This window comes from Phalaenopsis equestris, unplaced genomic scaffold (genome assembly GCF_001263595.1).
Source record: "Phalaenopsis equestris unplaced genomic scaffold, ASM126359v1 Scaffold000202, whole genome shotgun sequence".
Lineage (NCBI taxonomy): Eukaryota > Viridiplantae > Streptophyta > Magnoliopsida > Asparagales > Orchidaceae > Phalaenopsis > Phalaenopsis equestris.
The window spans coordinates 4,331,453-4,344,452 of record NW_018164644.1 but is presented as its reverse complement, the minus strand read 5'-3'; the positions used below and the strand labels follow the sequence as shown (position 1 = coordinate 4,344,452).

Here is a 13,000-nt window from a genome sequence, read left to right as displayed (position 1 = left end):
AAACATGGCTCATTTATACCTTGATAGGACTAAAACATATGATTTTACAATGGGAGCTCATTTCGCCAAATAGGCTAACACAGATGGTTTTGTTAATGAACTTATTATAAAATTGCTAACGAGATCAATGATATGTGATAAAGATAATTTCATTATGGAAGTATGCGAGGGCGCATCGATTACATTGATAAGACCGGCCATATACGCGAAGAAGTGGCTCTTTGAGCATTGCATCATAAGACAATCAAAGCACATAGGGATCATTGGTGGCTATTTCACAAAAAAAGTTGTGCAAAGAAAAAACTTTGAATCAAATATGAACATGACCCGAACCTACGTGGCTCAGTACCTACCAGTAACTACGTCACACGTGTCAACACAAGAGGCCATGAATTGCAAGGCGATCCTGTCGGAAGAGGGTTGAACCCTTTTATATATATTTTTAATATAAATCATTAAATTGTAAATGTGGAAGCATAGTATCCAATTTGGGGCTTATGGAGTGGGCCCGATCCCATAAAGCCATGATTGATGCGGAGACCGACGTTTCACCGACTACGAGTGGGACACATAAGCAAAAAGATAGGAGCACAGCCCAATATATTGATCCAGCCCGGCCCAATATATTAAATCTCTATATATTTTATCAAATGATTCTGCCAACTCTCCCAAGCGGGCCTGCGATCTTGCTTACGTAATAACAGTAATTATTTCTCATAACATAATAATATCATGTTTGAAAAGATAAAACCAAATGAATTAGGTCCGACCATTGTCATAAGACTACTTCAGAGACCGAGTCCAGTTTTGCACCTCATGATTGAGCCATAGAGAGGAAATTCGTAATAGGGGGATATATGATGACATTAAATCACACATATATTAACTAAAAAATTACACAAATGCCATTAATAAGTCTCCTTTTGAAGGGGCTCATGTATAAAACATTTCAAAATAAAAAGATCAAATTTCACTGCTCTATTCAATAGTTGGCAAAAACCCACAGCTGCACTTTTCTTTTCTTTACGATCTATTATCAGCCTTAACATATAATAAACTTTCCTAAAGCCAAGGTAAGCATCACTGCATCAGCACACCTACTTTGTGAAAGCTGCTCCAAAGCCTCTCGCAAGACTGAGTGGTGGATAAGACAGTACAGCATTATTCGGTACAAAGAGCATTTGGTGTACAGATAGCATTAGGAGAACACCTTTGATGACCAGTCCAAATCCAATTTCCATGTCCAAAATGAAAACTAACGACACAATCTCACAACCAAATATCTTGATTACAATCTGAAAAATTTTCTCATTCTTCATGATTGAATTTCAGCTGTAGATGCTATTGTAAGCAGGGTATAGCATATCATTGTTTCTATATAAAGGATTTAAAGATGAGAATACACCTAAATACTTCAATTTCAAATGTAGCCAAGTAAACTAATAAGATGATATGATTTTTATTTTCCTTTTTTATACAAGAGAGGACGTATATATACATCTTCCAGAGATAAATTTTCTAAGCATTTTGATTTTGAATTTAGAGCATTTTCTAAATTGTTTTTTTTCTCTTGATTATCATCCCTTAAAAAATCATAACATCAACATTTACAATAAAGATAGATTTTATCATAAAAAAAGCTTCATTACTTAGTCTCATTAGTTTGGTTTGTATACCTGAGTTATCAAATATTGGTGTTAAATTCATACAAGTCATATCTTTTAATCTCTATGTTAAAAAATAATTTTTAATCATATCATTCTATAAGTCCTACATAATTTTCGATCAAGAATATTAAAATATGAATAATATTCAATTTTATAACAACAACAACAACAACAAAAACAAGCGTTTGTCCCACTAAGTGGGGTCAGTTGCACGAATCCTTTTTCTTTATTTTGTCCTATTGATCGTCATATTTTCATTTAGTTCCAATAAAATAAGATCATTTTTTTAATAAAACATGTCCGGTCTTCATAGGTATACCTTTATCTTATTTAACATAAATTGAATCTAAAGCATCTATTCTCTTAAACGAATCATCAGGTGGTAGATGTTACCTTAACATCTAACACGATTATCATCCCTTAAAAATGTCTCTTTCGATTTTGTCAAAATAGAATAATCATCATAATAATTACACTGAAGAGTATTCTATTAATTAAAAAGCTAGCTATTAGAAAATGTTTTAAAAAGTGGGTTGGACTGGTCGGTTCTCTGGTTCAACCGTGAACCGATCATTCAACCGACTTGATCTAAGCTCAAAACTGTTTCTGGTAGCTATTAGAAAATGTTTTAAAAAGTGGGTTGGACCGGTCGGTTCTCTGGTTCAACCGTGAATCGATCATTCAACCGACTTGATCTAAGCTCAGAACTGTTTCTGCAAGGAATCAGGATTAAACCCAATCAAACCAGGGTTGAACCGAATGACCAGTCTAGTTAATGAACAGACCGGATAAAATATTATCCAATTTTACGTTCCGTTTGGTCAAGTCTAGTCAATGAACAAACCATGGTTAGAATTTTGTGAGCCAGAGAAGTATAATTCTTTTTTTTTTTTTCTTTGGCTTTTGTATTTAGATCCCCCTAATCTGCATTGAATATATTTGTTGAGTTCTTATGTGTTGGCCTTTTAGTTTTTGCTTCATACTTTTGCAGCCACCTATTCTATGGTTGACTGCATTTTGGCAAAGTTCTAACACCACAAAGATTGCTCCATATTATTTCGGAGGTATGCAGTGCACCAGGGAAATATGATTGAAAATTAGAAGATGGATATAGAGCAAACAAGTTGGATTCATTCAAGTTACCGATATGTTTGTTATTCACTGATTGCTTGATCTCATCTCATATTAATACACTTTTTAAGCTTAAATTCAACATATTTACTTTTTTAGAGAAATTTTTGGGTATACATGTAACTTTTTAGTTGATATTTTGTTTGAGTTGTATACCAAGTGAATGAGACCCTATGGGTAAGTAATGTATTTTTTGTGTTTTTTAGTGGGACCTATTCATTTATCTTTTGTACTTTTACTTGTGATTAATAAAATTGCCTACGGGCTTCTCAATTGAGAAAAGTGCATGTTCATGGTTTCAGAAGAAATTGCTTTAGGACATAATTTCTGCTTCTGAAATATCAAATATATGGTTATCACAGTTTTGTTTTAAACAAATTTACTAAAAAAAGACAAAATGTTCATTTTACCAGAAATAACTGACTCACAATTATTTTTACACAGCATTAACAAACAGACAATCAACTTCCTCGAAGCAGCTTCTTGGGGCAGCGCGGTTGCAGCTGAGAAGCTGCAGCTACCCCAAACATACCCTTAGTTTTTTGATTTTTAGATTGATTAAAATAAGATATTTAAAATAAAAATAGAGAAAAATTATGTCTTAATTTTTTATTTAAAATATTGTTCAAAATATTCAAAAATGTAGTCTTTCATTAAAATTTTATTTATTGAATCAATTAAAATGACATTAATATATCATTATTTTATAATTTAAATTATATTAAAATAATTTAAATAATTATTATGTTATCTGATTCAACTGCCGAATTAATCTCGATTGAAGCATTGAATATTGCACATTTTCTCCTTCCAGTTTGATGTTCGGTCCAATTTTCACAACCTTGATTAGAGTAACCTCAATCATATTTTGATATTTGATTGTAAGGAAGTGTCCCAACCCACTCTAGAAGGTACTAATTTATTTGCCACTTCACTTTATTGGCAAAGTGCCAAGACAAGAAGATTGTTGGGCAATGAATTGTTTTAAAGAATAATGATAATATGTGATTAAATAAGCAAAAGTATTGTCAAAGACGAATATTTTGCTGTTAAAGTTTAATTGATTTTTTATTAAAATGATGAATATAAAAAGTAGCATTAACATCATTTTTTTATTGAATTAAATGTCCATATCATTCAAGCGCAATCATCAATAAATATATCAAAATTAATAACTCCAGAGATATGGGGAATTTAGAAGATCCCATATATTAGAATGCATCAACACAAAGAAAGCAAGAGGATCTAGGCACTTTCAGAACACAAAATATGAAGATTCTTTTTAAAAAGTGTTGTAATATATAATGATGTGTCAAGATAATGTTGGTGTTGTGAGAGATAGGCCACGACACTTGTGTGCATATATGACCTTTGGTAAGTTTATGAATAGATAAAAAATTAAACCAAATGATGTGAAATATATAAATACTTTACGGAGGGTTAAGTTGAGAGAAATTGAGAGATCTCCATGTCCTGTAATAATTTCAATAAAGTTGTCAGTATTTGTCTTTGATGCGCCTTTTCTTTTTATGATAGTTGCACTAGAGCCTGCATTTTGAAAGAAGATTTCTGTCATTCTCAATGACATATTTCCAAGGTTAGGTCATTGATCATCATTGCCCTTTCTTTCTTCTTCAATGCATGGAGAATGTTTTATTCAGAGAATGAACATGTTCTTTGCTTATGATGTTAAATACAATTTGGTCAAATCCATTGTTGAGTCCCATAAAAAATTCAATGATTCTACCCCTCCACAAATTAGAGTGTTACCTCATCCATATTGCATGTCATCTAGATATTTTGCAACTAGTCTAATTCTAATAAGTAAATTTTTATGACATTAAAGTTTTCAATGATATAAATATTATCTTCGCCGATCGTGATAAGCTTTGTCTTAATTTCATAGATGACTGCATCATTTCTCACTTTTGAGTAAAATTTATTTAATTGCATCCCAAACATTTTTTGTTATGAAGAAGAACAAAAAAACCCATTGAACTCTAGTAGCATGATGTTTCACAACCATGTCATGATTGTTGAATCAATTTCTTCCTAAAACAAGATTGTCTTTAAGACCATGTCATGATTGTTGAATCAATTTCTTCCTAAAGCAAGATTGTCTTTCTCTAGAGGCAAATCCATAATATTGGATCTTCTCTTTTTCTTTCAGACAGATATTCACAAAAATTGGATTTTTTAATTTTTTTTTTTTTTTTTTTTTTTCGTTCAAAACAGAAGATGTTTGAAATCCTTCAAGTTTTTGTTTGATTTGGCTTTCACCAGAAATCATGATCCACTTCCTTGAGGGAAAATCAAGAAACCACAACCTCGAATAGAAAGGGAATTCCGCAGAAGGAAAAAATTTGAAAATGAAAACCCTAACCTTAAAGAAAAATTAAGGTTAAAAAGAAAACCCTAACCTTAATCCAATGCTATTTAAAAGATAATAGAGAAAACTCTCAAATAATTTTCTTTTTTTACAAAAGCATAGATATATATACATTTTCAAGAGGCATTACAAAATAGGAATAAATTAAAAGAGGATAGAATAAGGAGTCAACAATCATTTAGAAAGGCAAAGAATTGAAATATGAGAGCCACAACTAAAGGGCTCCATTCGTGTGTCTTAATTTCTTTGATAGATTTGATGAGTAAGTGAGCCCTATGGTCCCATCTTAGAGAGAGAGAAAGGCAACAAAAATCATTAATGAATGTCTTAAAACTCGTAAAGAATCTTTATAGGAATCATACTCATATCATAGGTACATGCAGCATACTCATATCATAGATACAGGCAGCGTGCGAGCCAGGGTTCTTTTTTAGAGGTTTTGACCTTAATGCTAGTAACTAACAAAATAGCACATGCTAACTCTATAGAAAGCAATAGTTCCATATAAGGTAGTAACAAACCACAAATTGTCTTTAATCTATTATTCATATCTTTTGGTGTAATGTTTGGAGAACCATATTTTGAATCTCATAGGTAACCCAACGACATGCAGCCTACTTGTTACTAGCTCCGTTACCTCCTAAATTTAAAATGTGATGTTTCATATTTCCTAATTTAAATATCCAACTCTGCAAAGAGCAACACATTTTCTTGTTTTTGGGCACCCTCAATGTGAATAAGTAGCTACAACTCATAACTATCCACTTTTCTTAATCGTAACTAAAACATCTTTTAACGGCATCAGAGCTATGGAATTGTTTGAATTACTTCAGAACAAAACAATTACCAACCAATTGAACTTTAACATACATAACTTCACCATCTAAAGGCCTGAAATTATATGTATCAAGCTTAACAAAACTACTATCAACACTATAAAAATTTGAGTGATGAAACTCTTGCATCTGACTATCATCTATTATTTATCTTGTCAAAACTCCTTTTCAATCTCTCGCACATGTAATAAATGAATATTTGAGATCAACCACTTTCACCAGACTATCTGACCAAGTCTACTCTCTAGCAGTTAATTGTTAGAAGCCTGTACTCTTTGCGGGATGTATTATGAATGTTATAATATAACTCATAACAATAATTCCGGGGTTGCTTTCACCTTCATAATTTTCTATTTTTATTTTTAGCATTAATACAGAAACCATCAAATCACATAGGTCACAATGGAAGTTCATCAAAATAAATCCAAATTCTTATAGAACAATAATGTCATATATGTATGCAAAATAGTATTAGTTATAACTCTCAATTCCAACATATTTTTGAAATAACATTCAACAAACTCTAAACAAAATGAAAGTGCTAAATTCTGAACAAAATCAAAGTGCTTTGAAAAAATTTAAGCCAAAAAAAAAAAAAAAAAAAAACTGAGTGATGAGTGAGCTTTACATAGGACTCAACCTCTAAACAAAAATTAACGTGACAAGGCTCGATGATTTCCAAAAAAAAAAGACCACATTGATAAGAATTTTCATACCCAAAAAAAAAAAATCAATATTGATGAGCGAATTCATACCAAAATAGCATCTACTTCCTAACAAACAAACAAAAAGAACTTTGTGAGTGTCCTATGAAGGCTATAGGAGTTTGGAGTTTCTCGACGCTATTAAAAAAAAAAGGAAGAGAATCAAGTAGGGGATAAACAAAGCTTGAACGAGTGCTGAAGCAGCTAAAATATTGGAGAAAGAAGAGAGGCTAGGTGTGGAGTTCGGCATGATAGATATTGATGTGGTGCCATAATGGAGTTCAGGGTACAAGTGTATAAGTGCAATGAAGTAGGAGAAGAGATTCAAGAAAGAGGAGAGTTCTATGCTGTTAAGAAACAGGAAGAGGACGGCTTATCGCACGAGATGTTTTTTCATGACAATGAAGGCAATCATTTAAGAGATATTGGAGTTATTGTACTGATAGGAGTGTTACATATAATTAGTTATAAAGTTTGTGTGTTAGAAAAATAAACAGTAATTTTAGGTGTTAGATACGTAAAAAAAAAAATTCTTTGGTATGCATGTAAATCCCCTTTATTATAAAATTAAAAGGTAGAGTAAAAAATAAATTAAAAAAGTTAACGCACCTCCTTACAGAAGCCCCACCCCACTCACAAGCTTAGTTGATTCAGCTCTCACATGCCACATGAACTTGTTGCTCACTCCCACGTGCCCCTTCCCCGCAACATATTTTTGCTTGGCTCGCATCATAAGAGCTTGTCTCGCCAACATGTTTTCCCGATCAACATCACTCATGCACTGCATGACATGACCATGTCATGCTTGCTCTGTTTGTTGGCTTACATAGCTCACAATAGGCATGATCTCCTCACTTTATCCACATTCAGTGCCGTCACAACAACTACAATCCATGATGTTCTCTGACTATCTCAAAACATGTGTGCGCCATGTGCGCCTTGCAAGTGCGCTCACTCTGGCTATCTTATTCTCCGTGCTTCCTATAAACCAAACTTCTTCGATGTTTTTGAAGTCTACTTGGGCATGGGCACTCTTTCTTACAAACCTAGTGCTTTCACATCTTGGTTCTCTCTCGCTCTCTTATTCTCTATTCTTCCCATACACTGTTGTGTGGAGTCGAAGAGGAATGTTGGCGCATATGCGTCGGCCATGCGCGAGCGCCCAATTGACGCTTCTCGATCCAGAAAAGCTGGCACATAGGATCCAACTATGGGTTCATAGGCACCCACTTGATGTGGACGACAGATGTGGAAAATTGTTCAATGACAAAGCAGCTCAATAACTTCAACGCTATGACGAGTCAGTTGTATATGTGAGGATCAAGTTCGATGATGGGGTTGGAGCATTGGTGATACTATCTTCATTGCTGAAAAGTTGTGATGATTTGGTAATGACGGTAAGTAATTCTTTAGGAGCTTTGAAGTTGAACTTCGATGATATCGTAAATCAGATGCTAAATGAAGAAATTCACAGAAAAGCAGCAAAAGTTGAATCTTTTGGTTCTGCGTTGAATGTTGATAACAGAGAAAGGCATATGGGCAAGAATACATGCAGACGTAGATTCAAATCAAAGAAAGGAAAGTTCAAGTCAAGCAGAGAAGAATGTAGAAAATACGGTAAGAAATGACATTTCAAGAGAACTGCAAAGCTCTAAGGAAATTTGGTAGAGGACAAGAAAGTAGTCCAACTAATGTCTCCACAGGTGAAATCCAAAATGACTTCTTGGGGTTATCCATAGTCAAAACTGAATCCTGAATAATGGATTCAGACGACTGTTTTCATGCTTGCCTCAATAAAGAGGTATTTAAAAACTACACTCATATTGATCTAGGGATGATACAGTAGGAAAGGGTGATGTCGATATCAAGTTGTCGAATAAAACAACTTGGAAGCTTACTGAAGTCAGACATGTTTCTAGTCTAAAGAGAAATCTTCTCTTTGCGAGTCAACTGACAAAATCAGGACGTGACTATTTTTATAGGTGATTTGTGGAAGGTGACCAGGAGAGCATTAATGATAGCTTAGGGCAATTTTGAAGGCACTATTTATCTGATCAATGAAATGACTGATTTCCTTGATGTGGCTGGAACCAGGGCGAATATAGATCTGTGACACCGTATGCTTGGCCATATGAGCGAGAAAGTTATGAAGTCCCTACCTTCAAAGAATAATATTCATAGCCTGAAATCAATTGATCTGAATTTCTGTGAAGACTGTATTCATGACAAACAGAAGAAAGTTTTCTTTTTTCCAAGGGCGAGTCAATGGTGGAATCAAAGAAATTGGAGCTAATGCATACTAACGTATAAGGTCTTACTCCAGTTCAATCTATTGAAGATTCTCACAATTTTGTGGTAATCATTGATGATCACATGAGAAATATATGAGTTTATTTCTTAAAACAAAAATTTGATGTATTTGAAATTTTTAAAAGGTGGAAGGCTATGGTAGAAACATGCTTGAAGTTGAAGTGACTCAGACCAGATAATGAGGTGAATACTAGGAATTTCTATCCTACGGAGGTAGTGAGGCATGAGTTCACAACCCCAAGGACACCGCAACACAATGGTGTAGCATTAACAGAACAATCAGGGAACGTGCTAGGAGAATGAGTATGCATACAAGCTCGCCAAAACAATTTTAGTCTATCTTAACCTTTGGAGGAAGACTTACCTGAACAAGTCTAGAGTGATAAAAAGGTTTGTCCATCTCATTTAAGAGTGTTTGAGTGTTTTGCATTTGTGCATGATAATACAAGGTCCAGCAGCAAGCTTGACTCCAAATCTTTCAAGTGCACCTTCAATGAATATGGCTCGAATGAATTTGGCTACAAGTTCTAGGATTACCAGAATCAAAAATTCATCAAGAGCAGAAACTCCACATTCAACGAAATGAAGATGTACACAGACAGAGTCAGAACTCAGAATATTTCAACTACGTCTAAAAAATTCAGATATGTGGAAATAGAAAATACTGGTGATCAGGAAAATGGAGAAAAAAAAAGTGCTCAACCAGAAGGAGCGTTGGAAGTTCTTCAGTTGCCTACTGCAGAAATTAGAAGATCCATCAGAGCGAAACAACCCATACAAAGGTATTCTTCTTCTTTACACTGTTTGTTACTAACTGATAGTAGTGAACCAGAGTGCTTTAAGGAGGCCACACAAGTTGAAGATTCAAGAGAGTGAGCTCCCAATGGATGAAGAAATGCAATCTTTGAAGTTAAATCAGACTTGAGATTTTACGATACTACAAAATGCAAAAAAACATTGCACTATAAGTGGGTCTACAGGCTTAAAGAGGAGTCGGATGGTAACAAACGCTACAAAAGGCTTGTTGTGAAGGGTTTCCAACAGAAATAATGAGTGGATTACATAGAGATCTTCTCCAAAGTAGTGAAAATGACTACTATCAGAATTGTGCTGAGTTTGGTAGAAGTGGACAATCTACATCTAGAACAAAAAGGATGTAAAAGCAGTTTTCTTACATGAAGATCTGGATAAGGAGTTATGCATGGTGCAACCACAAGGTTACAAGTTTCCAGGCAAGGAAGGTTTGGTCTGCAAATTAAAGAACGTATATGGCTTGAAGCAGGCCCCGAGAGAGTGGTACAAAAAGTTTGACAGGCTCATGTCAGATAATGGGCACATGAAGCGCCAGACAGACCATTGTACATTCATCAAACACTTCAATAACTATTATATTTTACTTTTTTTATATGTGGATGACATGCTAATTGCAGGGGTAGATATGGAGAAAATTAGAGACTTGAAAAAATAATCATAAATGGAGTTTGAGTTGAAGGATTTAGGTTCAACCAAAAATATCCTCGGGATGAGAATCAACAGGGACAGAAGTGCAGGAACACTAAGATTATCTCATGCAGGGTATGTTGAGAAGATCCCACAGAGGTTCAACATGAGTGAGGCAAAACCAATTTGCACTCATTTAGGTAGTCATTTCAAACTATCTAAGGAGCTATCACCTAACTCTAAAGCAGAGCAAGCACAGATGGAGAGAAATCCGTATACTTCAGCAGTTGGAAGTTTGATATATGGATGATTTGTACCAGGTCAGCTATTGCATATGTAATGAGAATGATCAGTAGGTATATGGGCAATCCAAGTAGACATCATTGAGAGACAAGTAAAGTGAATTCTCAGATATTTGAGAGGAATACTCAACATGACACTGTTACGAAAATGGAGGGATCAATCTACAGTGATTCATGGATTCAGATCTGACAGGCGATGTGGATAGTAGGAGAAGTACAACGGGATATCTTCATATTGGGTAACACAATGGTGAGTTGGGTTTCTAGGTTGCAGAAAATTATTGCACTTTCAACTTTAGATGCCAAATACATTGCTATTACTGAAACTAACAAGGAGATGAATTGACTACTAAATTTCATGCCAAAATTGGGCAAAAAGCAGGGGATTGAAAAGTTTTACATTGATGACATGAGTGCTTTTCATCTTGCCAAGAATGCTACATTTCATGCCACGACAAAACACATCCAGCTGAGATATCATTCCATTTGATCTCTTATAGAAGATTAGCAGTTATTTATGAGAAAGATATATATAGCTGAAAATCCTGTGGATATGTTGACAAAGGTGGTGTCTGTTGAGAAACTGAAGTTGTGTTTGGCTTCAGTTAGGTTTCATGAAGGTTGAGATCAGAGGTGAGCAACACCACGATACGTGATCATGGTACGTGACTATGAAAACAATTCATATGAAGATGCAAATATAGAGGACTAGAGTTTGGTGTTATCGTCTCCAAGTGGGAGATTATTGGGTTGTGTGGAGTCGAAGCAACCCAAGCAGTAGGAATGTCGACGCATAGGCGCTAGCCATGGGCGCTCAAGCACCTAAATGGCGCTTCTCAATCCAGAAAAGCCGACGCATAGGCTTCCACTTGATGTGAGTGACAGAGGAGGGGGCGCATACGGGCACATAGACACCCAATTCTGGGTGCCAATACATAGAGGCTGGCGCATAATTGATGCCTGTGCGGCAGGCACAATCTCAAGCGAGATTTCAATTTTTAGTCCCGATTTCGAGAGGTTGCAAGGTATCTTCCCTCGTTATTCTTCGAAGAGCATCCCGATGAATGTGAGGAGTGTCGAAGAGGTGAATTTTGGTGATTCGACATTGGATCAGAGATGGAAGATTGCTGAGCGAGTTTTGTACGTTTTCTTTGTGTGGAGAGAATTTGTGTGAGTTCTTTGTAATACTTTTTGAATTTTATAGTAGAAATTTATCGTGGTGTGGCTCTATGATTTTTTTCCAGTTCTCGAGTTTTTTCATGTAAATTCTCGCGCGCTTCTCTAGTTGCTTTGATTGTACTTCTGTTTAATTTTTTATTTCACTTTTTTATTGAATTGGTGTGATCCCATTATTTCGCAATTTGATTTAGTTTCTAATTAATCCTCCCCGATAAAGTTGAGAATTGTTCGTTAGAGATTTCCTATCATCATTAGCCTCTACTTAGGGGCTCTTTCTCACAAGTAGACGCTCTTTCTCACAAACACAGTGCTCTCATATCGTGGTTCTCAAACGCAAGCTATCACTAGCACATAATGGTCCTCAATTAACTTCACCATTCATGAGCAACTATAATTGTAATTACCTTTCTAATGACAGCTCCTTGGAATGCAAATGCAGAAATAAAAACAAATTAAAATCTTTATGTTTTGTAGATCTCTTAACCAGGCAAACAATGAAGACCCCACATTCCTTTGATCATTGATCCAACCAAGATGAAGATCATCTTCTATGTTCCAGTAACCTTTTAATCTGATAAGAGTTCACCTTCCTCTATTGACCTCTATGTTTAGGGAGAGCTTTCTTCTATCAACAGTGATAATTTTATTTTACTTGGTTGCAGTCATAATGTGCGATTGAGCAATGAATAGCTTAGGGGATTGGATAACCTAGTGTGACACAACCTTTGGCCTATTGTCAAAGTTTATTGATCATCATTACCGACGTTGCTAAAGCTCGCTACTTAAAAAAAAGAAAAAAAGAGAGAGAGGGAGAGAGAGAGAGAGTAGCGAAAGCACCTAAGAAACACTTCTGCTAGATATGATGTTTCAAAAATGATCACTCCATCAAAAATGGAAAATGGGATATTAAGCGAGAAAAGGAAAATAAATTCTTATATATAGTTGATGGTTACAAACCAATAATTGTATTCAGAACACTTGTTGTTTAAGCACACATCCATTCTTTATATCTCCTCTCTCTCTTACCATTTTTGAGCATCAT

The 13,000-nt window shown here is 34.9% G+C and overlaps 1 protein-coding gene across 1 annotated transcript in view; it reads left to right on the top strand.

Moving 5' to 3' along the window:
- LOC110022721 (zinc finger CCCH domain-containing protein 30-like) overlaps positions 1–11,125 on the top strand; it is a 29,756-nt gene extending 18,631 nt beyond the window's left edge. Inside the window, exons 5-8 of the mRNA XM_020721793.1 lie at positions 2,659–2,731; positions 8,141–8,258; positions 9,682–9,819; positions 11,047–11,125. Of these exons, the coding sequence (XP_020577452.1) occupies positions 2,659–2,731; positions 8,141–8,258; positions 9,682–9,819; positions 11,047–11,125 (408 nt within the window). The remainder of the gene's footprint in view (positions 1–2,658; positions 2,732–8,140; positions 8,259–9,681; positions 9,820–11,046) is intronic.
- The last annotated feature ends 1,875 nt before the right edge of the window (positions 11,126–13,000 follow it).